The sequence below is a fragment of the Pristis pectinata genome, chromosome 20 (genome assembly GCF_009764475.1).
Source record: "Pristis pectinata isolate sPriPec2 chromosome 20, sPriPec2.1.pri, whole genome shotgun sequence".
NCBI lineage: Eukaryota > Metazoa > Chordata > Chondrichthyes > Rhinopristiformes > Pristidae > Pristis > Pristis pectinata.
Window position 1 is genome coordinate 30731568 of NC_067424.1, and position 27407 is coordinate 30758974.

The 27407-nt window shown below is 37.5% G+C and overlaps 1 protein-coding gene across 5 annotated transcripts in view; it reads left to right on the forward strand.

The window, feature by feature from the left end:
* LOC127580673 (homeodomain-interacting protein kinase 1-like) overlaps nucleotides 1-27407 on the forward strand; it is a 90564-nt gene that overhangs the window by 55466 nt on the left and 7691 nt on the right. For 2 of the 5 annotated variants that reach the window (XM_052034366.1, XM_052034368.1), the window contains 10 exons: nucleotides 1931-2115; nucleotides 3373-3535; nucleotides 4687-4906; nucleotides 7680-7798; nucleotides 10875-11009; nucleotides 16633-16775; nucleotides 18852-19025; nucleotides 21528-21737; nucleotides 22693-22943; nucleotides 24252-24364. In XM_052034366.1, the coding sequence (XP_051890326.1) occupies nucleotides 1931-2115; nucleotides 3373-3535; nucleotides 4687-4906; nucleotides 7680-7798; nucleotides 10875-11009; nucleotides 16633-16775; nucleotides 18852-19025; nucleotides 21528-21737; nucleotides 22693-22943; nucleotides 24252-24364 (1713 nt within the window). The remainder of the gene's footprint in view (nucleotides 1-1930; nucleotides 2116-3372; nucleotides 3536-4686; nucleotides 4907-7679; nucleotides 7799-10874; nucleotides 11010-16632; nucleotides 16776-18851; nucleotides 19026-21527; nucleotides 21738-22692; nucleotides 22944-24251; nucleotides 24365-27407) is intronic. The other 3 variants (XM_052034367.1, XM_052034370.1, XM_052034371.1) reach the window with 3 other exon arrangements.

A 27407-nucleotide genomic window follows, 5' to 3' on the forward strand; every position in this document is an offset into this window, starting at 1 on the left:
TTGCTTTGTCCTGGAATTCTGGGTGTAATTGGGAATTTGAAAACTTTTTTTTAAGAAAGGCAAAATATTAAAGCTAACCCCTCCTTGCTTGTTTGCCCAAAATATCTGTTAGTTTCCTAGCCGGACACTTGCATGATGATACTTCCCTGCTCCAACCCACCTCCCATCAAGCCAGGGTCCCATACTGAACCAGTAAGACTGGAAATAGCTGAAGTTGTGGTGAATTAGAGCCTCCTACAATTTAGTTCAGTTGCTCCAAAAATTCCAATGGAGATGTATTGTTGAATGACGGGGGCTGCCTGCTGAGGCAAAGATTGGGAGATTGTCTTAGAGCAAGGAGCAGATCTTGCTGCTGAATGGGCAATCAGAAGATTGCTGACTGGATTCATGGCAAGCTGTGCCGCAAGGTCGATCTGGCTGCGACATCTGTCACCCCATTGATCGCTGGGGTTGATCTGGCTGGCTAGGCGGGTGTCCTCCTTCCCTCACAGCTCCATGTGCATCTCTCCTGAAGCTCAGTGCCTGGTTGCAGAGGATGGCCCCCAGAAGAGGACTGCTCCCCCAGTCTGGGTATATGATGCAGCTACTCCCCTGCTAGACTAAACCTCCAAGACCTTTTGTAGGATCACGTAGGGAAGTGGGCAGCACGGTAGCATAGCAGTTAGAGTAACGCTATTACAGCGCCAGCGATTGTGTTCAACCCGTCGCTGTCTGTGAGGAGTTTGTATGTTCTCCCTGTAACTGTGGGTTTCCTCCAAGTGCTCAGGTTTCCTCCCACATTCCAAAGACATAGAGGTAGGTAGGTTAACATGGGTGTAATTGGGTAGTGCAGGCTCATTAGGCTGGAAGGGCCTGTTACTGTGCTGTATAAATAAAGTTTAAAAAGTCTTTTTAAAAAAAGTGTGTCCCTCCCCTTCCAGAATGTGAAAGTCAGCAGTTACTTCCATAGCTGTTGGGTGATCGAGTGCATTATTTATACCAGTGCATCGACCAAGTGGCTTCTCTCTATGCCAATCAAGGAAGCTAGTGTTGGAAGACAGCCTGATAATGAACCAGATTTTTTCCTTGTCTTGTATTTTTTTTTGAAAAGAAGGGACGTTTCTGATGTCTTGTGGCAGTAACTTTTGTGTCTTCCCTTCTGTTTCACTCAACCAACATTGCCAACAGTATTGAGACCATTTGTGCTACTTTGCCTTTAACCATAACTAGAATTTGATCGAATTTAGAATCCAACCTGCAGTATTCTAGAATATTTACAAAATTAATCATTGGGAAGTTTTGATTTTGTTTTGTAAGGACATTTATAGAAGGAGTACATATTAGCAGGAGAATTAGTTTGGCGATGTACAATTTTGATTTACCATCTGATTTTACAGGCTTCACAGCTTGAGTGATAAGTACAAACAAAATTATTATGTAGGGCATAGATGTGTATTTAATTTGTAAGGTTAATAAGTATAGAATTATTGCTTGTTTTACATAGCAAATACTTGAGAAAAGGTTCCATGCTACCATTTCTGAAGTCTGCAAAATTTTTGTTGAATTACCTAATTCCTTAGGTTACTTTCAAGTATTGAGGATTTTTAAAATTTGCAAAATGCATGTAAATATTTCTTTAGCATTTTGGTAATGCTGCATACTGGATATTGAATTGTTAATAATATGGCCTGAAACACACACACTAAGTGGAATTAGCTAACTCCCTGCCTGTCTTTTTGTACTCCAGTTATCCTTGAATGTTAAACTGTGCATGTCAATTCAGGTAATGCTCACATTTGGGTTTGATTTGAGATTTCAGTGCCACAGTAACTTCAGATAAAAGCTGTATAGTGGTTTAGGTTACTTAAAATGGTTAAGGATGAGTCCAGTGTTGCTTTGTCACTCATTGATTATGTACATTTATATCATTTAATGCTTTTTGTACTTTCAGGTGAACATGCCGAATGATTTGGAGGGAACAGACATGTTGGTTGAGAAGGCAGACCGGAGGGAATACATTGATCTGTTGAAGAAAATGTTGACAATAGATGCTGACAAGAGGATTAATCCGTTAAAAACCCTGAATCACCCATTTGTTACCATGACACATCTGCTTGACTTCCCTCATAGCAATCAGTAAGCCTGTTAAATTATATATTTTTGTGCAACAAAGCTCCTTGGGGCAAGATGTAGAAGTCATATGGTTGGGTCTTAATGTAGGACATGCTGAGCACTTAATCTGAAACACTTCCCATCACTTCAGCTGCTTGCTTCATCTATAGAAGGCCAGATGCATGGCTTTGCTACCTCTTGATCATTCTGTTGTACTCCTGGTTTGCCTCTAGTCTTACAGCCTCCATTAACAAGCTTATTTACAGCTCATGCCCATGTCCTACTCATCCATCCGTGTGCTCATTAACCTGCACTGGCTCCTGGGATAGCAGTGTTTCCTTTTACTTGTTACTTCTTATCTCATTAAAATCTCAGCTCTGGGTCTGTCAAGGTACCAGTGTTAGTCAAATTTTGGTTTCTTTCATACCCCATTTTGTCGTTCTGCGAATGTTGTCTATTCTTTGGTTTCCACAGACCTAAGTTCTGAAAGTTATTTTGATATTTTCTCGTTCCACCCTTCCCTCCCTAACCCCCAAATCCAGCAACACACACACCTGAGATCCACTCCCATATCATCTCTTTCCTGTTGATATTGTTCACAATAACCTCAACTAAGCTTTTGATTACCTGCCTGAATAATCCCTTTATGTCTTGGTGCCAAATTTTGATGGATAATATTATTATGATGGATAATATTATTATGAGTCAATTTCTTTGTGATTTTCTTCTCAAGGTGCTATACAATAGGAAGTTGTTCTTTGTTCCTAGTTGGGAAATTATTTCACACTGCTTTGATGCCATGTAAGAGCCATGCCACAGATCCCAACATTTGGTGCAGTTTCCAAATACTTGCATTAAAAAAAAGCATGCTAGTAGTTTTAGTGTATTCGGTCAATAGGCTGGAAAGTATGCCCCTATTCTTTGATGGATGGGAGATCAATTAAGAGCAAACAATTATTTAGCTAGACATGGATTCTAAACAGCACTCAATTGAATGTGAGTTTACTTATCTGTAATACCATGAGATATTCATTTGCGCTCAGCATATGGCTTCTCAAGAGCCTGTAATCAAGTATTTATGAGAAGTATATGGCCGTGAGCTTAAATGTATTTTATAGATCTTTTTTCACTGACTCATTGTGGTTCTTTTGCTGCTTAATTCGAAAAGATAAATGTGTAACAGACGTAAAGGTGCTCAAGTTATTTATGTGTGAACTGCCATGTTTATTTTTAAATTTTTCTTTTCCATTTCTAAAAGAAAGATGCTTATCTATCTTACAGTGTGAAATCCTGCTTTCAAAACATGGAGATTTGCAAACGGCGAGTCAACAATTATGAAACTGTAAGCCAGAATAAGAGCCCGTTTATTGCACATGTTGCACCAAACACAAGCACAAACTTGACAATGGCCTTCAATAACCAACTCAACACCATGCACAATCAGGTATGAGCCAAATGGTTATTGTCACTTGTGTATAACAAGATCATTGAAAGGATGAAAAGCACCTGTCAGTCATAATTTTTCAGTATATATTCATTCGCCGCCGCCCCCCCATGTGTGACATGGAACTGACTATCTTAAGAGCTTACAGAGTAATTGATGTAAGACAAAGGGAGAAACTGTCATTCCTGTTATAAGTGGATGCTTTTTCTGACTTCAACCTGCAAAATACTATACAAAATAGAGGAAGTGCCTGATACCACTGCAAAATTTCTCAAATAATATCCACTATGTTCTGAAATTGCACGACAATAATAAAAAAACACATTTATATGCTTCCTTCAAAAGCTGGATATTTAATTCACTAAATTGAAAAGTGATGCTCACCGTAAATTTGCTTAGACAGTGAAATGGAAGGTCTACATTAGCTGATACTGTCTCTAATGGCGCAGAGGGAGGCCATTCAACCCATTGTATCTGCGCTGGCTGAAAATCAACTGTCCAGTCTAATCCCACTGTTTAGTCTGGGGCCCTCCGATCCATACCCAAGTCCTATTTAAGTGCAATGGCTGCTTCTATCTCTACCATCTTTTCAACTACAAGTTCTAATATCCTTCATCTCATCCCTCTGGATGAAAACATTGCTCCTAAATTCCTCTCTGATTTATTATTTATTTACAAGTTTGTCCTCCACTTTAGACCTCTTTGATAAAGGAAATGTCATCCTTAAGCTTCATATTCATGGCCCCTACATTCAAATGTAAACCTTACTGTATACCATGAACAGAAAAGAACCTAGTACTGAGCTTGTGGAATTTATTTTGCTACTTCAAAGTCTTCATATTAAGGCATCAGTAAGATTTTGAACTACAGCATTATTTTGAATTGGCTGTACCAAATAACAAGTAGAAAAATGCTCTATTGAGATAATTGCTTTGTACAGTATTTATTAAAGCTTGAAGGCAGTATTTCAAGGTTCTGTTCCTTCTCTTCAGATTTCATTGTTACACTGTTCTGAAAATACAAATACTATATTTATAACTCATGTTCTCGTTGTATGTTATTCTTTTAGATGTTTAAAAGAAATAAAAAGATTTGTGTACTTTGTGTTGGTGTACCTATAACTTAATCATTGAAATCTGTAATTTCTTTAGGCCAACACCCTGGCTCCTACCTCCACAGCAGCAACACTTTCTCTGTCCAGTACAGATGTATCTCTGCTTAATTATCAATCTGCACTGTATCAACCTCCAGCAGCACCTGTGGCGGGTGTTGCACAAGCAAGCATGCCTCTGCAAGCTGGAACGACACAACTGTGTGCACAGGCTGACCCCTTCCAGCAAGCCCTCATTGTGTGTCCACCAGCATTTCAAGGTAAGTGACTCCTTTCTGCCCCTACAGAACAAACAAGACTCTTGTGAAACTTTTGTCTTCCGTTTCATTTATAGTTTAAAATTCAGAATGGCAAGCTCTTGAGAAAATAGTTCAATGTTTTTGAAATAAGTGTATATTTAGCCTCATGGAAAGTTTTTATGGAAAGTTTTGTTTAGCTCAGTTGGAGAATTCTTCAATGTTATCTGCAGGGAATTAATGGATTCTGTTGTGTATGTTGGCTGTTTTTCAAAGTGGATGACAAATATATTGACTCAAGTTACAGATTTGCTAATTTTGACTAGAAAATACTTAAATCTAGAATTTGACTAAGTGGAAATTTTGGTCACTCAAATTTTCTTCGACTAACTTTACCTAGGTGTTGAATCTTTTTCCGTGTTTGTGTAGATAATTTGATTTGACACTCTAGGCGGGCACAAAAATAGAGGAATATACATGTAAACTACAAAAAGGCATTAAAAGGGAGAGAGAATACATTAATAGAAATTGCTTAGAGCTCCATAAACAGCAAGAACAGTTGGTGAATAATCAAACGAGTAAATGTGAATAAATTCGTTCTGTATTGATGAGTAGAATTCTACACAATTTTATTGTTGAATGTGCATCATCTGCTTAATCAGAATCAGGCTTTATCACTGTCTTGTGTGACGTGGAATTTGTTGTTTTGCGGCAGTAGTACAGTGCAAAGACAAAATTACCATAAATTACAAAATGATTAGTGCAAAAAAAAAAGGAACAACGAGGTAGTGTTCATGGATCGTTCAGAAATCTGATGACTGAGAAGAAGTAGCTGTTCCTGAATTGTCGAGTGTGGGTCTTCTAGCTCCTGTACCTCCTCCCTGATGGTAGTAACAAGAAGAGGGCATGTCCCAGGTGGTGAGGGTCCTTAATGATGGATGCCACCTTCTGGAAGCACTGCCTCTTGAAGATGTCCTTGATGGTGGGGAGGGCTGTGCCTGTGATGGAGCTGGCTGAGTCTACAACCCTCTGCAGCCTCTTGCGATCCTGTGCATTGGAGCCTCCATACCAGGCTGTGATACAACCAGTCGGACTGCTCTCCGCCGTACATCTGTAGAAATCAAATCCATTGATGGGGCACTTAATTTTCCTGATACTGTGTGAAGCAATTATGGATATTTAAGTATGGAGATCTAAGCATGTAAATTTATCAGTAAATGTGGGCCCTACAACCATTTTTACCTGTCCAAATAACACAAAAACTTATGTAGTCAGGAGAACATAGATGTAAGAAATAAACACAGGAGCAAGCCATTCAGCCCCTTGCACTTCCCTTGCCATCTGCTAAAATCTTTTACCTCATCGCACCTTGGCTGATCCTTTACCTCAGCAGTATTTTCATGTACTATTTTGATATTCTTTGCATTCCCTTAAAATCCAAAAATTCTGTCAATCTCTCACATATCCAGTGACTGAGGCTTCTCAACCCTCTTGGGTGGAAATTATCTAAGATTTCTTCTCATCACTGTCCTGAATGGATATCCCTTTACTTTCATACTGTGACCCCTGGTTTACAACACAGTCAAGGGAATCATCCTCTGAGTATCTGCCCTGTAAGAATTCTTGTTTCAATGAGATCACTTTTTTTTAAATTTGAGGGTATAGTCTGTTTAATCTCTCCTTGTAAAACCATTACTTCCGCACCCTTTCCACAATATCAGGAATTGGGTAAACTGTTGTTGCACTCCCCTTAGTGACAGTATATCATCCCTTACATTGGCATACTGGATCTGTACGCCATATTCTAATTGCTGTGTCACTAGAGCTCTACTTTTTTTTGGAGCAAGATGAATCTTGTACTTAAAATATTTTTTCATTAAAGGTCAACATACCATTTGGCTTCGTAATTGCTTACTGTATCTGAACATTAATTTCAGTGATGTGTAGGGACACCCAGGTCCCTCTGAACACCAGCACTTTTCAATGACTTCCCTTTTAAAATATACTACTAAAGTGGATAACCAAGTATTTTCAACATTGTTTCATCTGACATGTCCTTGCCTACTTTCTTTGAAGATTCCCTGCAACCTCCCCACAGCCTGCTATCATTTTCTAATGTGGATATATTACACTTGGTCTCCTCATCCAAATCATTGATGCTGATTGCAACACCTGGAGCCTCAGCATTGATCCCTGTGACACCCTGCTAGTCAGAGCCTCCCAACTCTAAAATGACTTGTTTATCATCCATTAACAACTTATTGGCCACAATCTAGTGCTCTCTGGCAGGCATTTAAGAGGGAATGGCTGGGCCATTGGAAGTTTGGCATCTCAGGAAGGATGGGCTTAATTAACTGGTTTATTTGATTAACTGGCACAAGTCAAGTCTGGCATATGCCAGATAACAAAGCTTTCACTTCATTATACATCCTGCTACCACTTAATTATGGATTCAAGCATTTTCCCTGTTACTAAAATCAGACTCTGGTCTGGAGTTCCCTGTTTGTGTGTCTCAGAAGAACTGGCATCCAGTAGCTTGAATACTGAGATTTAGACGAGATTTGAAAGTATGTAACTATGGTTTATAAGGACTGGATTTGCACCTTTTCATATGGTTTGAGACCCAGGTTTGCTGTTTGAATGGAACATCAATACCAAGCCACGGTTCTGCCACTCTGCAAGACCCCTGAAAAGTACCAATATAAAATCGTTGATTCTTAAGTTTCATTTTTGTTTCTTCACAAACCAACTTTCTTTTAAATCACCTGAAAGCACATTATGCTGCTTTTATTGACAGGGCTACAAGCATCTGCAAAGCATTCTGGTTTTTCTGTTCGAGTGGAGAATGCAGTGCCCGTTGTACCACAGGCACCAGCTGCACAGTCAATTCAGATTCAGCCAGGTGTTCTTGCTCAGGTAAGTCGTTGACTAGATAATTTAAAATTCAGTTTCCTACACTTTCCTGTGCTTCTGCACTTGAAGGTTGGGCTCAATAGGCACAGGTATCTCATCCTGCACAATTACTCTGGTGTCGGCAGCAGCTATAAAGTGTAACTAGTAGTGGAGACAAGAGGCTGTAGATGCTGAAATCTGAAGCAAAAAATAAACCACTGGAAGAACTCAGCGGGTCAAGCAGCAATTATGGAGGCAAAGGCATGGTCGACGTTGCGGGTCAAGACCCTGCATCAGGACTCAGTGAAGAGGGAAAATAGTCAGTATATAAGAGAGGGAGGAGTGAGTCAGAGGCTGGAATGTGTTGGTGGACCCAGATGAATGGGGGATGAAGGGCAGTTGTAGCTGCTGGGTGGGGGTGGGGGGTGTTAGGAAAGCTGAAGAAACCTAGGTAGGAGAAACCTTGGTAAGTATGCAGGTGATAGGCAGATGGAATCAGGTGGGGGAGGGTAATGAATCTTGGTAACGGGAGGGATGGACAAGGGAAGAGAACCTGGATGGACTGGTGGGAGTGGGAAAGGAACACTGGTGTGGGTTACTTGAAATTGGAAAATTCAGTGTTCATACCATTGGGTTGTAGACTACTTGAGCAAAATATGAGGTGCTGATCTTCTAGTTTGCATTGTGGTTAGTGGAGAAGGCCAAGGACGACAGGTCAGTGTGGGATGGGAAGAGTGACAGTGCAGATGCTCAACAAAATGGTCACTTAATCTACACTTGGCAAAGCTCAGAAGCTGAGTGTGGGTCCATTGTGATTAGTAGCACAAATTGAAGTTATCTGCGTGTTATCAGGGCAGTTTCCTGGTACAGTTTAACATTTTGAAAATCGCTATTTTCATTGTAAAAATTGTGTAAAGTATCTACAGATTGTACATGTGGAAGATGATAGCTGTTTAAGACATGCTTTCATGTCAGCAGAAATAATAATCACAGGTAGTTGATTGTATTAATTGCAGTTTCAAATAACTCCAGTGGTATTATTTTTGTTTGGCTTTGCCTTTGACTCAAAACTCTGGCTTTTTAACTGAGTTGGAATTCCACCAATACAGTATTTACCTCGATAGCTTTGGATGAAATTTGACATTTAACATTAGCCATCTGTTTGACCACTGGGGCAACCAGTACCAGGCCCAGTTCAGTCCAATATGAGAACAATAAGTATGGGAACTGTTGTGGATTCTCTGGTTACTGTGGTCATTGGTAATATCCTATCACTGTCCTGCTGAAATAACTTGGTAGTAACCAGAGATTGAACCTGGTTCTGTGGCTTGCATTCGTTAGGAAAATCGCTGGTTAAAGTTGTCGAGGGAATGCAGGAATAGATTGTTTTTCCTACTTGATGCTGTAGTGTTCATATTTGTATATTAATTTATATTTAAAAGTTTTAGATAATTGAAAAGCAATATCCTCAATATTTTTTGAAAATCTAAAATAAAAACAGAAAATGCTGCAAATGCCCAGTAGGTCTAGCCACATCTGTCGAGAGAGAAGTAGGGTTAATGTTTCAAGTGAGTGACCTTTTCGATTGCTTAGATAATTCAATTACACAAATTGTAGAACTGATTTTTTTTTTGTTGTGAAGACTAGCAGCTTTATAACTATTTTTATAAATATTAAAATTCTATTATCCTGGCTGAAACAAATCAATTCATTGCAAAGCCATCTGCAAGTTTTGTTTCATATTGTTGGAATTTCTTTGCTAAAATGTGAAAGAAAAGTTGGAATTGTTTCACAACGATAAAAGAAATGCAATTATTGAAATGCAAGTCTTGAGTTAACTGAAAAGAGGCAAAGAAAGAACAAAGATAGTAATGTAAACAAAATATTTCAAAAAGTAGCTTTAAAGCTTCAGAAGAAGTAACTGTCTCGCATACAAATTATTCTAATCACACCAAAATATTTTAGTACTTGGTGTTTTTTCTATCCTATTTTCATTGTGACTCACTGGCGCACAAAACATTTTGCTAAATCATATGCTGTACTTTTACTATGGAGTATTTTTTGTGTGTACATGAAACTTTAATGCAGTTTTGAATCAATAAACATTAATGGTATGTCAGAATTTTATTAAATGATTTTTTTTAAAAATACAGTTATTTAAATTGCCGTGCAGGCATCTAATTGTGCAAGCCAGTGATCTCAACTTGAAATTGTATGTATAGTTGTTAACGCATATGGTTGTACCACTGGTGTTGCATTGTTGTTTGAAGTTGTTCATATACAATTTCTTTTGGCTCTACTTGGATACTGTTCTGCAATTTGAAGTTCATTGCTTGTGTAGTGATTCAGTCATCCAGATCAGAATTGCTATAATGAGAATTGGAAGCACAAGTTATGGCCACAAATGATTGTGATCAATTAAGGAATCACTTGTTGGTTACTAATTTTCTTTCTTTTCTGTCTAGGGTTTTGACAATTTGGAATAAATAACCACTTCCTTTTTTGCAGTGTTGGAAAATGTAATTTTGAAATATTAAGTTAACTTTTTGTAGCTTTGAAAGTTTGAAAGTCTTATTGCTAGAGGACAAATGTTTATCTCTTAATCCAAGATTTTGAGATCTGACAGCAGTACTGTCTTGGTTTCATAATTTTGTTCAGGGATAAATTATAATACTGTAAAAGCAGAAACTGAAATATTTTTGTTAAAATCTAGATGCAACCTTACCTGTTTTATTTTAAAAGCTATAATGGGGATCCTTTTTCCCATTTACGCAGTTGGCAGCGTTCCTTTTTGTATGTCCTAACTTGTATGCAAGTTAAATGGGATGAGCAGCTGAGTAATAATGTTTTTTCTTTACCAAACCGTGACCAACCCACAGAATCTGAATAAAGGAGGGTGGGTAAGAGACTATTTTTGGGAAAACTCCTTAGTAATGCAAATTTTAATTCTGGTTTCACTCGGTTTTCATTTATTTTACAAAGGCTTAGCCCTGATTTTCATACTATCCAGGGTATCAAAGAGGGACGCTGCAGTTTTGAGAACTAATGAACCATATAACTAACTCCCACCCCCCCCCCCACCCCTCCACCCCCATTACAGGGCAGCTGCACACCGCTGATGGTGGCCACTCTACATCCTCACGTTGCCACTGTTGCTCCGCAGTATGCGGTCCCTTTTACCTTGAACTGCGCAGCCGGCCGGCCTGCGCTGGTCGATCAGACGACCACAGTACTGGTAAACGCTCCCACTTGGTGTGATTCTGTGCACTAACAGATGCTCCTCTGAGGCTGCTGCAGAGGAACAGAAGCATGTATCATCGTGTGCCGGCTTATATATTTTCACGTCATTGGACGTCTCCTCTGTTTATATTTCTGAACAATCTGAATGAAGAAACAAGCTATACTTCAGACCAAAGCACTCAACATTTCTAAAAGGCTCGCATTCTAGTAACTTGTTTGGTAATGACAAGTGTAGAAAGTTGCTTTCAGTACTGATTGTTTGTTTTGCTTAATGAATTATTATCCAGAAAAATATGGTGGTCTGAGAATTTATCTGACTGTACAGTAATTATTTCAAAAATTAAAGATAGCTGCCAGATCCAGATCTTTTCATCCACTTCAGATCAGATCTAAGTTCAGCTACAGAATATGGAAGAGAGGAGGTAAATAATTATGTTGTGAACAAATCTTTTTGGAGGAAATTAGTACTATTTAATGGTTCCTGCTAGATGCAGCTAGACAATGTTAACAGTAGGTCGTTTTCTCTTCCAGTTTCTACTGAGTTCAAAGCTTATGGGGAAGCTAAATGACCATAGGAGTGAGGAAGGAATAAGATGTGCAATTAGATGATAAGTGATGGAAGATGGCTTGCGTAGAATATTACTTTTGGTGTAGACCAGTGGAACCAAATGGTTTGTTTTTTTTTGTTACAAATTCCATGCATTTAATTTTCACCCAGGTTTTTCAACACTAATGTGTTTGTTTTTGATATGAAAGTCCCAAGGTGCTTTACAGTAGATTTATCAACAAAATTTTGAGCTGAGTCATAGGGAAATATTGAGGCAGATAACCAAAAGCTTGATCAGGGGTATTAAGAATATCTTAACAGAGGAAAAAGAGGTAGAATGTCAGAGAAATTTAGGGAGGGCATTCTCCCAAAAGCCATATCTCAGTAGATTATAGGAGATTAGGAATGGGAAGAGGATGAGTCTATGGAAAAATTTGAAGTTGAGGATTTCAAAATTGAAGTATTACTTAACTATGCACGATTAGAGATCAATGAACATAGGGTTGATAGACATTTGGCACTTTGTGCAAGCTGGATTGGCAGTAGAATATTTGGTAACCAGAGGGCAAAAGATGAATGGGAGGCTGGCCTGGAGTTTGTGGGAGCTGTCAAGTCTAAATGAAATGTGTTTCAGCAGCAGTTAATTTGATTCCATCGAGATAAAAATAGGCTGCTTTAGATATGTGCATTCATGTTGTCAGAAGTTCAACCTTGAGTCAAATACGACACCAAAGTTCCCCTAAATTTAGTTCAGACTTGGTCACAGAGTGATGCGTTTGTAGTAGGGAACAATGATAGTGTTTTGAGTCTTAGATTTAGTTAGTGGAACTTTCTGCCAGTAGGGAACAATGATAGTGTTTTGAGTCTTAGATTTAGTTAGTGGAACTTTCTGCCTATCTAATATTGGATATCAGGCATGTCTGCTAATTTAAAAACACTGGTGGTAGGGTGGAGCTGAGCGATTCTTTTTATTCTTGCTACATACCATTATATGATAGGCAGACACCTTGTTGGAAACTAATCAATTACTGGGAGACTTGAGATTATCAGGAAACCTTTCACTTCAAATTTTATTCAATTACTTTTGGGATAAATAGCTAGAACGTTAGTTTGTCTTCAGAGGTTGAGTTTTATGGTGCATTGTTCAGGTCATAGATGCTTTATTTGGTCCTATTTTGAGGTATATATGCATTGGGAAAGATGTATATTAATGTTTACATATTAATGTGTATATGTAAAGTTGTAATCAGAAATGTAGTTGAATGTTAGAGAGGATGAGTTGTACTTCAATATAGTATGCTGTAAAGTGGCTTGAGTCAAGTGAAATCAGAAGGTCTGTAAATGAACAGAAAAGCAGTACTTTAAAAGACGATTCAAAAATTTTAAGTACATAACCTGAAGATATAGAATTGGGAGTAGAACATAGAACAATACATCACAGGAACAGGCCCTTTGGCCCACAATGTTGTGCCAAATTAATTAAACTAGTAATTAAATGCCTAACTAAACTAATCCCTTCTGCCTACACAATGTCCATATCCCTCCATTCTCTGCACATTTATGTGCCCATCTAAGTGCCTCTTAAACACGTCTATTGTATTTGCCTCCACTGCTGCCCCTGGTAGCACATTCCAGGTACCCATCATGCTTTGTGTATACATTTTAAATAAACCCTGCAGATCTCCTTTGAACTTGCTCCCTCTCACCTTAAATGCATGCCCTTTAGTATTAGACATTTTAACCCTGGGAAAAAGATACTGGCTGTCTATCTGTGCTTCTCATAATCTTATAAACTGATCAGGTCTCCCCTCAGCCCCTGCCACTCCAGAGAAAACAACCCAAGGTTGTCCAACTTCTCCACAAAAGATACTAGTCACATGTACATCAAAACACAGTGAAATGTGTCTTTTTGCATTACTGAGAATGTGCTGGAGGGAGCCCGCAAGTGTCACCACTCTAGCGCCAACATAGCATGCCCACAGCTCCTAACCCTAACCTGTACGTCTTTGTAATGTGGGAGGAAACCAGAGCACCTGGAGGAACCCCACGCAGACATGGGGTGAACATACAAACTGCTTACAGACAGCAGCAGAATTGGATCCAGGTCACTGGTGCTGTAGTTGCATTATGCTAACTGCTACACTACTGTGCTGCTCCTAAACAAATAGCAGAGCTTCCTGGTAAACCTGCACCCTCTCCAAAGCCTCCATGTCCTTCCTATAATGGGACAACCAGAATTGAATGCAAATCTGGTTGTCCCATCAACCACTATCCTCTGTCTTCTATGGGGAAGCCATTTCTGAATCCAAATGGCCAAGTCACCATGCATACCATGCATCTCAGTCTTCTGGATGAGCTTCCCTTGAGGCACCTTGTCAAACGCCTTACTAAAATCCATGTAGACAACATCCACACTCTATCCTCATCAATCACCTTCTTCACCTCCTCGAAATTCAATCAAGTTAGTTAGAACGTGCCTTGACCTGCACAAAGCCATGCTGACTGATTTTCCAAAATCTCATAACTCCTATCCCTACTAGAAATAAAATAGGCACTATTATTGATGGATATTGATATTAATTTTGGCATATGATTGCCGAAAGAGTAATGTTAAAATAAAACAGTCTGGTCACTACATCCTATCATCTCCTTTCTTTGCTTAGTTCAAAAACTTGCACAAAATCTTAACATGATTAAGTTGGAAGAGCAGAGTTTGGACTGTGGTAGCATAAAATCTGTGGATTCCCTGGTGCTTGCTAACTCAGAAGCAACAATGTGCTAATTACAGAACCACAGTAACATTTTTTTTCTACCTTGCAGCTAAGGGTTTGATTTATAGTTCTCTATTTGTGCTTTATAACACTGTATTCCATTTGTGTGGTAGCAGACAAGTTAGAGCCTTTTAGTAATGTTGAATCCATTGAATTTAAATTGATATTTTCCAAACATGTTCAACGGCTAGTGACGTGGTAAGACTGATTCAAATTGAAATCTGAACTGATATTTAACATTTACAGTGAAGACCACAAAAATTAATTAGCAATTTTCTTTTCCTTTATAAGTGTAATGGATAAAATGATGGATTTGAAGTGGGCTTGTAGTGATGTGAGTGAGCAAACTAGTCTCTGTATAGACAATTTTATTCTTAATCAAGGTCTGTGACTTGCATCCTGCCTAATTCCTGCTTCAAAAAGCCTTCATTGAAAAGATAAAATCTCTTGGCTCAGGTGACTGTCATAACTGTTAAGATGCTTTAAAGAGGATGTAATTTCATTGAAAACAAGATACAAACTTCCCTGTAACATCACTGCTTAAATTATATATAAAAATTCTCCAGATTTAACTGAAACTCTGCTGCACTAGGCAGCTGAGACAGTGTTTAGGGTTGAAAAAATTGCTCAAGTTCATGCATGGATCCAGTGAGATCTACTTGAACCAATAAATGTGAATATTAGCAGGATCAAACATTGATTTTTACTGTAAAATTTATTTTTCTCTTCAAATATTATGGAAAAATACTTGGATAAATACTAAAAACTGCTCAGTTTATAGTATTTTTGGCCCTGTTGTAATGAATGAAGAGGGAGTAACACTTGATTTTTAATGGGTATTGTTATGCCTTGATAGGAAATGATTGCCTTTCTTCAAATTCTTAGAAACCAAAAAAAAATGTTGCAGTACTCTTTTCCACAAAGGTACTGTCTTTATACGCTATACAAGCATATATACTGCTGTATAATTTGATAAGTATTCTCAAAAATCTTATTTTCATAATTTAAACACATTAAAATTTATAATTAGCTTTAGAACAAATCTAAATAGATTGAAAACCCCAATGCAAAGTTACTGGTAGATCATGTGGTATGAACAATATCCTACTGTCACATTAGAATAATAGTTCAATCAATTAATTTGGCTTTTGAAAGACTAGCTTAGCACCTAAACTAATTGGATCTCAAGGTTATATTATTACAGTATTCTTAAAAGATGCATTCCAAGGCTAGTGTAACACTTTGAAGTTAATCTATTAATACCTAGTTTTGTAGAAACCTTTTACTTAAATATTATATGCTAATATTTATGGGATCAGCCACAGAGCTGTAGAGCACTAATAGAAAAATCACTTCAACAAAGTCATTAATGTATGTTGTAATACCCGGGTACACACATTCGTGCCTACTCACTGAGCAAAGTGCATGCTTTCTGTGATGATGGATAAAGTAATTTATAAATCAAAAGGTCAGGCAAATATGTGTTTTGTAACTGATGCCTAAAGTTGTCCTGATAGTGGTTTTATAATTATTCATACTGCTATCAGGGCAATTTTAGGCATCAGTTACAAAAACACATTTTGCCTGACCTTTTGATTTATAAATCGCATGTAACATGTTCTTCCTGAGTAGAATGGAATTGCTTCCTGTAACAATTAAACTTTTTTGGTAATGTTCCCCACTGTTAACAGCATATCCTGCAAATCCCAGATATTTGTGACTATTTTTTTAAAAAAAATGTAGGGTTCTGCCACACTTAATGAAATATTCTTTGGTGATTCGAAGAGTGCTAATTAACTTCTGTGGTCTTGAATTAAACCATAGTAGCATGTTTATTTTTAAATGGATCATGCAACTTCTGCAGTCGCTTCCAGTGACAATGTGCATTTTGCTTTCTCAGATCAGAGGTTGGTTAGAATGTTCCCTCCCTTTTCCCCTTGCTGCTTAGCATGAGCCTGCTTAGAAGAGACTGCTGTGTCTGTGTGTTTGTATTCCTGCAGAATGGCTCGTCGCACAGAATATTCGAATGTATGTTTCTGCTTCAGAGCTGCAAGATATTGGATATACTCACTTTCTCTTTCTCTCATTAAACTGTAATGCCTTGTCCTGTGCAGGTATTGGCTTTGGAGGGAGGCGTTGTGTCAATCTAACATCACAAATCTTTGTTTTACCATTGTGCTTCTCTTGCCAGCTGTGTGCGGTCTTCCGCTAGATGCTTTGTGTTCTTTTCTGGGTGTCTGCAAACTTCTGGTATTGTGACCCAGGCAGTGGCAGTATTAACAGTTTGTCTCTGTTTGCAGCAGGCATGGCCTGGAGGAACCCAGCAAATCCTGCTGCCGTCAACTTGGCAGCAGTTACCTGGAGTAGCTGTCCACAACTCTGTCTCACATGCAACTGTGATACCAGATGCTATGGCTAGTACTCAGCAGCTAACAGACTGGAGGCAAGTGTGTTTTTGAATAAAATGGATTGTTTCTATTTTAACTGTGCTCAAACTTTACACTTTTCTCTCACTTAAGGAATTGGAAATGTAGTTGACCAAAAACACTATTATCACTATAATCATGAATTAAATTGCTTTGTGCAAAAAGTCCTTCACATAGGATTTATGCATTAATACAGCAAAGTTCCTTATGTAAGGACACAAGAAGTATGAGTGTGAGTAGGCTAATTGGTCCCTTAAGCCTCCTATACCCTATCAGCATTCACCCTGGCAATCTCCCTCAGAATCTTAGCTGTTTCAATAAGATTGCTCCCATTCTAAAACACTGAGTATTGTTGCATCCTGCTTAACCTCTTCCACATCAACACCTTCATCCTAGGAATCAACCCAGCAAATCTGCTCTGCACTGCCTCACTGCACTAAGTACAGGCCCCCTGGGTTACCAATGGCCTGACTTAATGGAAATCTGATTTTTGTGTAAATTCTCCCATATGTTTTTAAAGCATTTTTTCAAGCTAGTAGTAATAATAAAATGTTTTGTTATTCATTAATGACTGGATGCAGTATACGTTCCATTAATTTAATTATGGCTAGTGTTAGGGTGATTATTCAATGGAATGAAAGAATTACAGCAAGTGTACGTAAAGTGTATCAATATGGGTTACTAAAGAAAGTGGACATTTTGATTTGGGGAGAAATTGGCTTGCAGACCATTCTTGAATGGAACCCTTGCATTAACCCATGGACTGCTTGGTTTTCCTTCTGATATAGAATACAAAGCTATACACAATACTCCAGGTGCAGTCTCACCGGCATCTTGTGAAGTCGCATCAAAATTTCAATACTCTATACCCCTTGCAATAAAGGCCAACATTCCATTGACGTTCCTAATAACTTGCTGTACCTTTATGCCAACCCTTTGTTTCCTGCTCCAGGCTCCTCAGATCCCTTTGTACATTTTGTCGTTACATTCTAGTTTAATAATTTGCTGCTGCTGCTTTCATCCTTCCCAAGTGGATAAACCTTGTATTTTCCCACATTATTCTTCCTCTGTCAACTTCTTAGCTACTAACTGAAAACGATCTATAATCTCTTTGCAGGCTCTGTGTCCTCACAATTTGTTAAGTCACCTATCCTTGTATCATTGGCATATTTGGCTACATTACACTCTTCTTCAGATCATTAATACAGATTATAAATAGTTGAGGCCCCAGCACTGATCCCTGTGGAACCTCACTGTTTACTGATTTGCCATTCTAAAAATGACCCATTTATCCCGATTCAGTTTTCTGTTTGTCAGCCACTCTCCTGTCCACATCAGTATGTTACTCCTGTGCAGTAACCTTGTACCTTTTTGAATTCCTTCTGGAAATCCCTCTACTTAATTCCCTTGTCATAAATTACTATAAAAAGGGCCAAATAGGTATCTTCCTCTTGGGCTAACTTAGAATAAATCATGCTTTCTGACAATTTTCCAATCATATAAGGTGCCTAAGAAATAGTAGAATTGGAAAGTTTAAAACCTGCTATATATGGAGAGCCAACATAGGTAGCTTGCTTATGAAGTCTAATGTCTTAGTTACTTCCATTTTGTGATTTAAATCATTCTGATGCATTCTGGTTTGCAGTTCATAGAAATGGAGAGCCTATCCTGAGGTGTACTCTGTCAAACAAGACTGAGGAAGATACTACAGAATTCATCATCTTTAGATCCCTGTTGCTATGAAGGAACATGTAAAACAACTGTAAATCTTAGATAATTTTGTAGCAGTTTTAGGTTTAAGTTATTGGGTTGAGGGAATTTAATTTTAAAATTTTCTATCTCAGTGTGGAAAGTTGAGCAATAACATTAAGTTTTGCAGCAGTACTTTCTCTTATTTGGGACCCTTTTTAGTTGTCATGATCTGCTTTTTAAAGAATTGCAATAAACCATGGCAGATGATTTCATTGGTAGGGATTATCCTCTGTCACTCTGAGGCCAAGCTTTGTATAAACTGATTTTATTTATTACAATTTTATTGTTCGAAATCTACATGCTGTTTTCTTTTAAACTTGATTTTCCCTCCTCGTTCTCAGGAATGCACATTCACATGGAGGCCAGTATAATGCCATTGTGCAGCAGCCATCGTTATTGGCTGGTCATGTAACCTTGGCTGCACAGCCCCTAAATGTTGGTGTTGCCCACGTGGTACGTCAGCAGCAGAACTCCAGATCTTCCTCCAAAAGGAATAAGCAGATTCACAACACAAGGTAAAGCATTTGCACATTGAAAAGTGCTATTTAGTTTGTGTATCAAAATCCGTGCATTTAAAGTGACATTTCTTCTATACAGCATTTAGGATCATATGTCTGCTGCTCAGTAGATGTGTTGTCTGGTGGAATAAATCCATAGAAACCAAAATGGTGCCAGATCAGTTACCTGGTTTGTGCTAACATAGCTGGTTCAGCTGGAATGTTAGCTGAGTTGCTACGATGCAGATATTTCTTTCAACTTTATTTGGGAAAAACAAATGGCATTCAATGTATTGTTTTGTGTGAAAAATGAGTCCTGGAACGTGAAGATCCAGGGCTAGAAAAATTGCAAACCTTCAGGCAGTTTACATCTGCCTTTTGTTCTTAGCTTGGGCTTGGATTTTGGTAGGAGTGCCACAGCACCCAGATTTGTAAGTAGAAAACAAGGCAACATTTATATATCAATTGTTTGATATATATCAACTTCCATTAGAAGTTGACTACAATGTGTTTCAATGCTGAAGTCGCTAACAATCGACTTCAGTGCACGCGTTTAAATAAGGGTCAATGCAGGAAGGCGCAGGGACAATCATGTCAATAGAACTCTGTCAACAAGCAGTGCTAATCATTGAGGATAAGTAACATATTTCATTTAAAATAAACTTGCAACAAAACATTAATTAGCTAATAAAGTAAAATAGAAACCACTGCATTCTGAAGATCTCTATCTAAAATTCAAAATTTAATCCCAAGGGAAGAGATATTTGAGTGACAGAAATTATATTGAAGTTTTGGCAAGCTATTTGGGTATTCTTATGGAAGGATTTGTAGGTCACATTGAAGATTCAGTTACGGGAAGTAGGTTCTTCAAACCACATGCAAGCTTCTAATAAAAAGTGCACAATACAGTCAATGCACACTGACTAATTGGAAGCTTAGAATCAACTATTAAAAGCAAACTTTTAAAATATTATTTCTGACTATATCAACTCTTCAGATATAAGAAGAGGGTTGATGGATTAGAAAGGTACTTTGCTGCAAGTTTTAGTACTTTCTGAAAACTATTAATGAATAAAACTTTATTTCCTGGGAATAAACTGTTACTGGTTTGCCCTTTTTTGGGATTGGAAATCATGCTAGGAGCATTAGCTGTTTTTGTTTAAAAAAATCAGTGTGCATTTGTACTTAACAGTTTAAATGATTTCTCTATGTTAAATCCCAAAAAAAATTATGTGAAGAGGAGTTCAGGCTTCATTTTGTCTTTGTGGTTGAACTGCCTGCCATCACTCACTGACTACATGGTAAATGGTTTCTTATGCCCACTTTTGTTGGATGCTAAGGACCTCTAGAACTTTACCAAGCAAAGCTGACCTCCAAGTAAAAGGAATACAAGGATAGGAAAGAAACTGATTAAAAGAAATCTCAGTACTAAGTAGTTCTTTTTATTAGCACTTCACCCTGAATACAGTAAGAAAATAATTTCAGGAATTTTTCAATTGAATAATTGACTTCAAATAATTAAGTCTACTGCATTTCATGCAGAAAATGGTTTAAAAAAAACACTTGGATTTTGTATATTTTTTATTGTGTATGTGTGTGTGTATGTGTGTGTGTATGTGTATAATATATATATATATATATATATATAATATAAATAAATTAAATATAAATAAAAGCGCAAAAAACACACACATATATATCTTTTATTACTTGTATTTGACCCACTGGCATTACATAGCCTCCAATCCAAGTGTATTTTTATTACCATTTTCTGTATGAAATGCAGTGGACTTCAATTTATTGAACATACTTTCATTTAACTCCTTGAACAACTGAAAAATCCCTGAAATTTTCTTTATTCAGGATGAAGTGCTAATAATTTTGAAAGTCTCACAGTCAAATGGCCCTCTATTAGGGAACGTGTTGATTTGCATTATAAACTTTTAGTGTTGTACAGTGTAGTACATAAAAGGTATTTTAACCCTGAATAAAAACTGGAAACGCCCTGTGTCTGTGGAAGGAGATGCCTTTTGGTTAATGGCTTATCAAAGAACAAAACTTGCATCCACAGCCGCCACCTATTTCTTTAGGAAATATCTGTCATCTGGTCAACGCTGGCCTCACCTTAACAGGGATGTTCCCTTTATTCTATTCATTCATCCATCCCCCACCCTCTCTGCAACTTAAAACTAATTTGTTATATCACTTCTCCATTCTGACAAGGACTCTTCAACTTGAAATGTTAGTTGTTTCTCTTTCCTCAGATGCTGCCTGACCTGTGGAGTGTTCCAAGTATTTTCTGTTTTTATTTTGGATTTCCAGGATGTGCAGCTTTTTGATGTTTTTTATTCCAATTCTGATACATAGTGAGCTCATTATAGCCTCTTGCAAAATAATACATTCAAATAAAATTGAAACTTGTTTATTGGAGATCTTTGAACAAGTCTTGGGCAATGACTTGAGCTCATCATTTTAACTTTAAAACTCTCTCTCAATAAACATCTTTGAATCCCTTACCAGGAATGTTCCTTTGTTGGATGTCACTCCCTCCCAAACATACATGGTGGTTCAGAACAGTCCAGCAAGTGCACCCTCTCCATACTGCAGCACAACACTTGATCATCAGCGACAGACCATCGTGATTCCTGATACACCTAGTCCTGCCGTCAGTGTTATCACCATCCGTAGTGACACAGATGAAGAAGAGGAAACTAAGCAGAAAATTGGGAGGTAGGTGGGCCTCTGTGCAGTGAATAACAGGAGATGGGTTCCATATAGTGATTCGGAATACCGCCCATACAGTGTCCAAGTGCAACCCAGGTAGATAAGGCTTGACTGATTTCAGAGGGTATGATGAAACTTAATTGATTGCTGTAGTTCATTAGGACTTGGTTTATTTGCCTTGGAACCTGGGTTGCAGTTTACTCACCTTAAAACATGGCTTTAAATTGGTATGTTATTGTAGTTCTTACTGCTGGATTTAATGAAATCCAGCAAGTTTTTCTTTAAATGTTGCTTCCAGTTGATCATTAACATTCTAAACTTACTTTAATCTTAGAGTTGGCAAATTTTAAACCTCACAAAAAAAATACTAAGTTCCAAAATGTAAGTTTTTGGTACTATTAACTTTTGTCCAATTTACATGTTTTTCTCTAGCTTGAAGTGGTGATTATGGTCCATGAATGACACTCTCCCTGTAATTCTTTACCTGCTTAGTCATTCAGCAGGAGTTTAGACAAGGTGTTGGCAAAATCAAACATTCAAAATTAATAAACATTTTTGAAAATTAAAATGAAATTAAACACTTAATGTACACATTCAAACAACTTAAAAAAAAATCTAAACTGTTCTTATGGATTTCCCACCATAACTGGTGAAGAATTGCTGCTTCCTCACTGGAGTCCTTGAAAAGTACGTCATGGACTGCAGTCAGTAAACAGTAGACCACAATTTCAAGACCAGAAATCTCAGTTTGCTGACTTTTCCTACTGTTTGGGAAGCAAATAGGAAAAATGAAGCTCAAACCAGCAGTAGTATATTGTATATTCTAGAACCTATTTCTAGCATTTGAGGCTCTGGGAATATTCTGACTACCACAGTGTCAGTAACTCAGTGCAGCACAATATGTTTTAATCCCAGTTGTACATACTGTTGATACCTAAACAATTTTTAAATTTTCTTTTAGTTCTGGTGTGAAACAGAGGTCAAATGTCATCAGCTACGTTACTGTGCATGATTCTTTAGAATCTGACTCCTCAAATAGTAACAGTCCCTATCCATGTGAACGGCCTCGAGCAACACATGTTATCAGTAGTACACAAGACTTGCCTAAAAGAAGCACGGATGCTTGTCATAATTCTGGATCTCGTACCATCATCGTACAGCCTTTGAAGGCACAAGTCAGTGAAAGTATGGGAGAGAGCAGCAGTTTGTCAGGTAGGCATGCAGTTTTATACCAAAATTTCATCTAGTGACCCAAATTGTTGTAATCTTGTCATTTTACTTTTTACTTCAAAGCTTATCTGTATCCATAGCAAAACAAATTGTATTGGTAAGAGTTTAATTGATTTAGTCCCATGAAGCAATAGAGGTTTCATCAATACTTTAAAATTTATTCAAGATTCTTTTTTTTATTCACCTTTTAATCTTTTATAAGGTGCCATCTGCTCTAATGGAACTATTCTGAAGAAAAGTAATGCAGTAATCCCCAGTGTTTTGGCCAATGTATCCCTCAGTCAGATCAGTAGCTGATTACCTGGTTATTTACATTCCTGTTTGTGGGAGCACGCTGTGCACAAATTGGCATACTATAACAATGACTATATTTTGAAAGTATTTCATTAGCTTTGATGCACCTTGTGTTTATAGAAGACACTGTATAAATGGTCTGCTTTCTTAAAATGCAGGACTTCAACATGTTTAGTATTCAAAGTTTATTGAGTCGAGTATGGTGGCACAACTTATTAAACTGACCACCACTTTTTGTAACCATACAATAGCATCATTGGTTGACTGTATTAGAAACATTAATTACTTCTGTCCAAACCCCATCTTTTCCTAAATCTAACCTCTTCCCCATACTGAAGATTAGAGTTCTTTTAACTAGCTCACATGAGAAAGGTGTTGTTTGCAATTGTGGGGAACTGCAGTATTCCCCATCAATCTTGCATCTCCAAAATTTCTGTAACTGATCCCTGGTAGAATTCCAATAACATGTTGTTGGGCTGGCATATTTTCCAGACTATTACTCCTGCTAATACCTCATACACTTTTAATTCTCTTTTTTTTAAGATGTTGCATATTCGTATAAAATTTTTCAATGAACCAGGTGAGTTTAAAGGGAGCGTAGGAAAGGGGCCCCAGTGAACTTAAGGTGCTGGAAATACAAGTTCATTGAGGCCCCGTTTCTTAAATTCACTCAGGCCTTGAAGAGTGTGAGGAGTCAAATGCCAAACTGTCAGGATGTCTGAACAGTTAGCAAATTAAGTCTGAAGTTAAAACAGGATTCATTCATATTAATTTTGTAGAGAACATCTTAAGGTACTCATTGTGGTAACACCTCTTCAAAAAGGTACTGATTGGACCCTTTATATTTGATTTACTTCGGGCTCGGATAAATTGGAAGTTCGTCCTGCTTGCGCTCCTATATTGGCTTGAACTATTGTCATCGAAGGGAGTTGGTATGGCATGTGTTTTATTGGTTATGTTTTATATACTCACCTCTGTTTCCTGTCCCCTTTATAGGCTTTTTTACAAATGTCTATAAGGCTAAAACAGGCATGCCTATGAGTGGGCAGACTTCAAGCTCAACTACACCAACGATGTACCGGCAACGGCAACCTCTGAACCTCAGTCAGGTATGAAAAGTTTTCAGTTTTGTAACAGCAGTGTACATTTTATTTTTGGGGGAGAAGAACAGATTTTAAAAGTTCTCAGTCATTCTTCAAGATATTTCTTGCCATTCATTTTTTTTTGCAATTTAAAGTCCAACTACAATAATAATTTTGGAAAGTTGAAGAAAAAGAGAAAATATGTTAAGTTAATAAAATTTAAGATGAAGCTTGAGAGGGTAACAACCTCAATAAAGGCAAGTCATAAATGTGACAAAAAAGTTGATTTTAAGGGAAATTAAAATAATCTAGGAAAGTATTCTTAGAAAGTAGAACAGTAGTAGGAAGCGCATAAAATGGTGACTTTCAGTGTCAGATACTTTCCCCGAGAAGCAAGAACAGAATAGGCAATAATGATGCGCAGTGGCAAATAAAGCAGTAAGTGCAAAATTGAAACTAAATGAGAAAAGCACACGCTATGTATGTAACAAAAGAGGATATGTCCAAAGGTCAGGGATAAAGCCAATAGAGCAAAGTAGGAAACCAATGAGAGCCTATAAATTTAAGTTGTTCTGGCAAATATTTTACCACATATAGAACAAGAAAAATATCAAAATAAGTAGAATAATGGACAGTTAGTCCATGAAACAGTAGCTCAATCAGCTTAATGTCAGTGGCAGGAATACTAGTTGGATTTATTCAAAAATATTATAGAAAAGAGATCCAGAAATTGAATATGTCAGAAATTGGTGAAACCACCAATCATAATTGAATGTGGAATTTTAAGCAATATTCAGCATAACTCGAGTGCAAAACCTATGTTTGATTAAACTAAATTGCTGGAGAAAGTTCCCTCAACCATCCAACCTCTACCTTGTCACAAATCTGACCACGTACCCAAACTGAATTGATCATCTTTGGGTGTTTTACCTTCTTGTGCCTGTTTGCTGGTCTTCACTATTTTGGCTGTAAACATGTATTGTAAAAATTTCTGAATATCTTTTTTCTTAGAAATTTTATTCCCTAAAGTAACTAATAAAAAGAACTATTCTTAGTCATTTTTAGTTCCTTTAAGTCATAACTTGCAGTTAGTGAATGGACAACGTGATGTGTGTGTGTATACTGTATAAAAATTTGTGATTAAACCCATTTTGGACTGTATTAATCAAATTGCACCAAGTTGCTGTTTTAGAATAAGTTTTCTAAATTATGTTGTAAAGTACCACCTCATCATACTGGTTTAGAGCAAACAGGTTTAAATCGAAACTTAAAGGAACTGAAAGCAATTAAAAAGATTAATCAGCTTTGGATGCAGATTTGGCCTGGATTCCAATTGTGCCAAAGAGACTCTACCCAGATTTGGATTTCCAGAAAACTCATTTCATAAAAGACAGGATGAAAGTCAGAACTAGGGCTGATGATTAATCACAGTTAATGCACATGATTAACTCAAAGACAAATTAATAATTAACATTTAATTGTGTAAGTTAAGAAAAAAATATTTAATCCTAGACCACCTATTGCGTGATGAGTGGTGCATTTTGTGGACAAACCCATTGAGGACTTCCTTCCCAAAGCCACACTAAAGCCTAAGCTGTGTTGCACTACTTGCAACACTGCCAAGACACTGGGGAAGTGGGTGCTGGGAACCAAAATAAAACCAGTCCACAAAACTGGTGGGGAAAAAAAAAATTGATAAATCTGACAGCCAGCTTAAGCTACACTTCGTAACCATCAAATATGTTAAACATACAGAAAGCCCTAACTAAATTTAAAAAAAACAAAATAACTATTTGAAGATAAGTTGGTGAAATTTTAAATAAGTTAATTAGGTTCAGTTCAAACAATATAAATAGTGTGCTTATTATTGCAATTAAAACTGAATAACTCGTGATCAATTTTTTTAATCGCTTGACAGCCCTAGTCAGAACAAATGGAGTTGTTACACGATCCAGAATGGATAGCAAGCTGGCTTTGAAACAGAATACAGAAAGCAAGGGTTAAAGGTAGAAACTCAGATTGGAATATGGTGGGAAATAATGCTTCATAAGGATTAATGCTGGGGAGGACTGTTCATTTATATAAATGATTTGGACTTGATAAATTGGAATTAAAACTTTCAGACATGGAAATGTCTGATTGAGAAGGTGTAGTTAATACAATGGAGGACTGTGACAAAATGCAAGAAAGTAATAAACATCAGATATAGAAGGCAAATTATAGTTAAGTAGAAGGTAGCAGATTTTGATAGGAAGAAGCAGGTCTCAAACTCAGAAAATGTGTCTAAATGGTGTAGAGAAATGGAATCTTGGGGCACAGATACAATAATTACTAAAAGCAAGTTAATAAAGGAAGCAAAGCAATGGATTCATTTTTTTTTAAAAGAGCAATAGAATTGGAAAAACAGCAAAAGTTATGTTAACAGTACATAGAACCTTATTTGGATGACTCAAAAGGTTCTGGCTTTTTTTTACAGAGAGGATATGGAGGTACTTAAAGGTACAGACATATTTGTCATAACAATACCAGAAATGAAAGTTGAACTGCCTTGAAAGACTGAATAGACTTGAAGAGTTTCTGCCTAGAAAATAGGGACTGAGGGATTGACCTGATAGAGGCCTTCAAGGTTATGAACTAGTTTGGCTAGTAACAGAGCAGATTCAAGGACATGAGAATGTTGAGGGAACCACAGAAAATGTATGACACAGGAAGCAACCACATTGTTTATTGTGCCTGGACCAATCCAAGGAGTGATCTCCAGGCTAATTCCACCTTCCAACACTTGATTGCAGCCCTGCAGGTCACAGGTTTCCAAGTGCATATCCAAATACGTTTTAAGTGTGGTGAGAGTTTTTGCCTCTTTCCACCCTTCCAGGCCACTTCTACGCTTTGGGTGAAAAATAAAATAAAACTTTCCTTATCTCACTCTTAATCCTTATACCAATTACTTTAAATCTATATCCCTGGTATTGGTATTGAAAGAATATAGGTGGGAGGAATCTCTTCCAGGGTTTAAACACCACCATGGATCTGTTATTCTACATGGCCTGCTTTGGAATTGCAAATACTG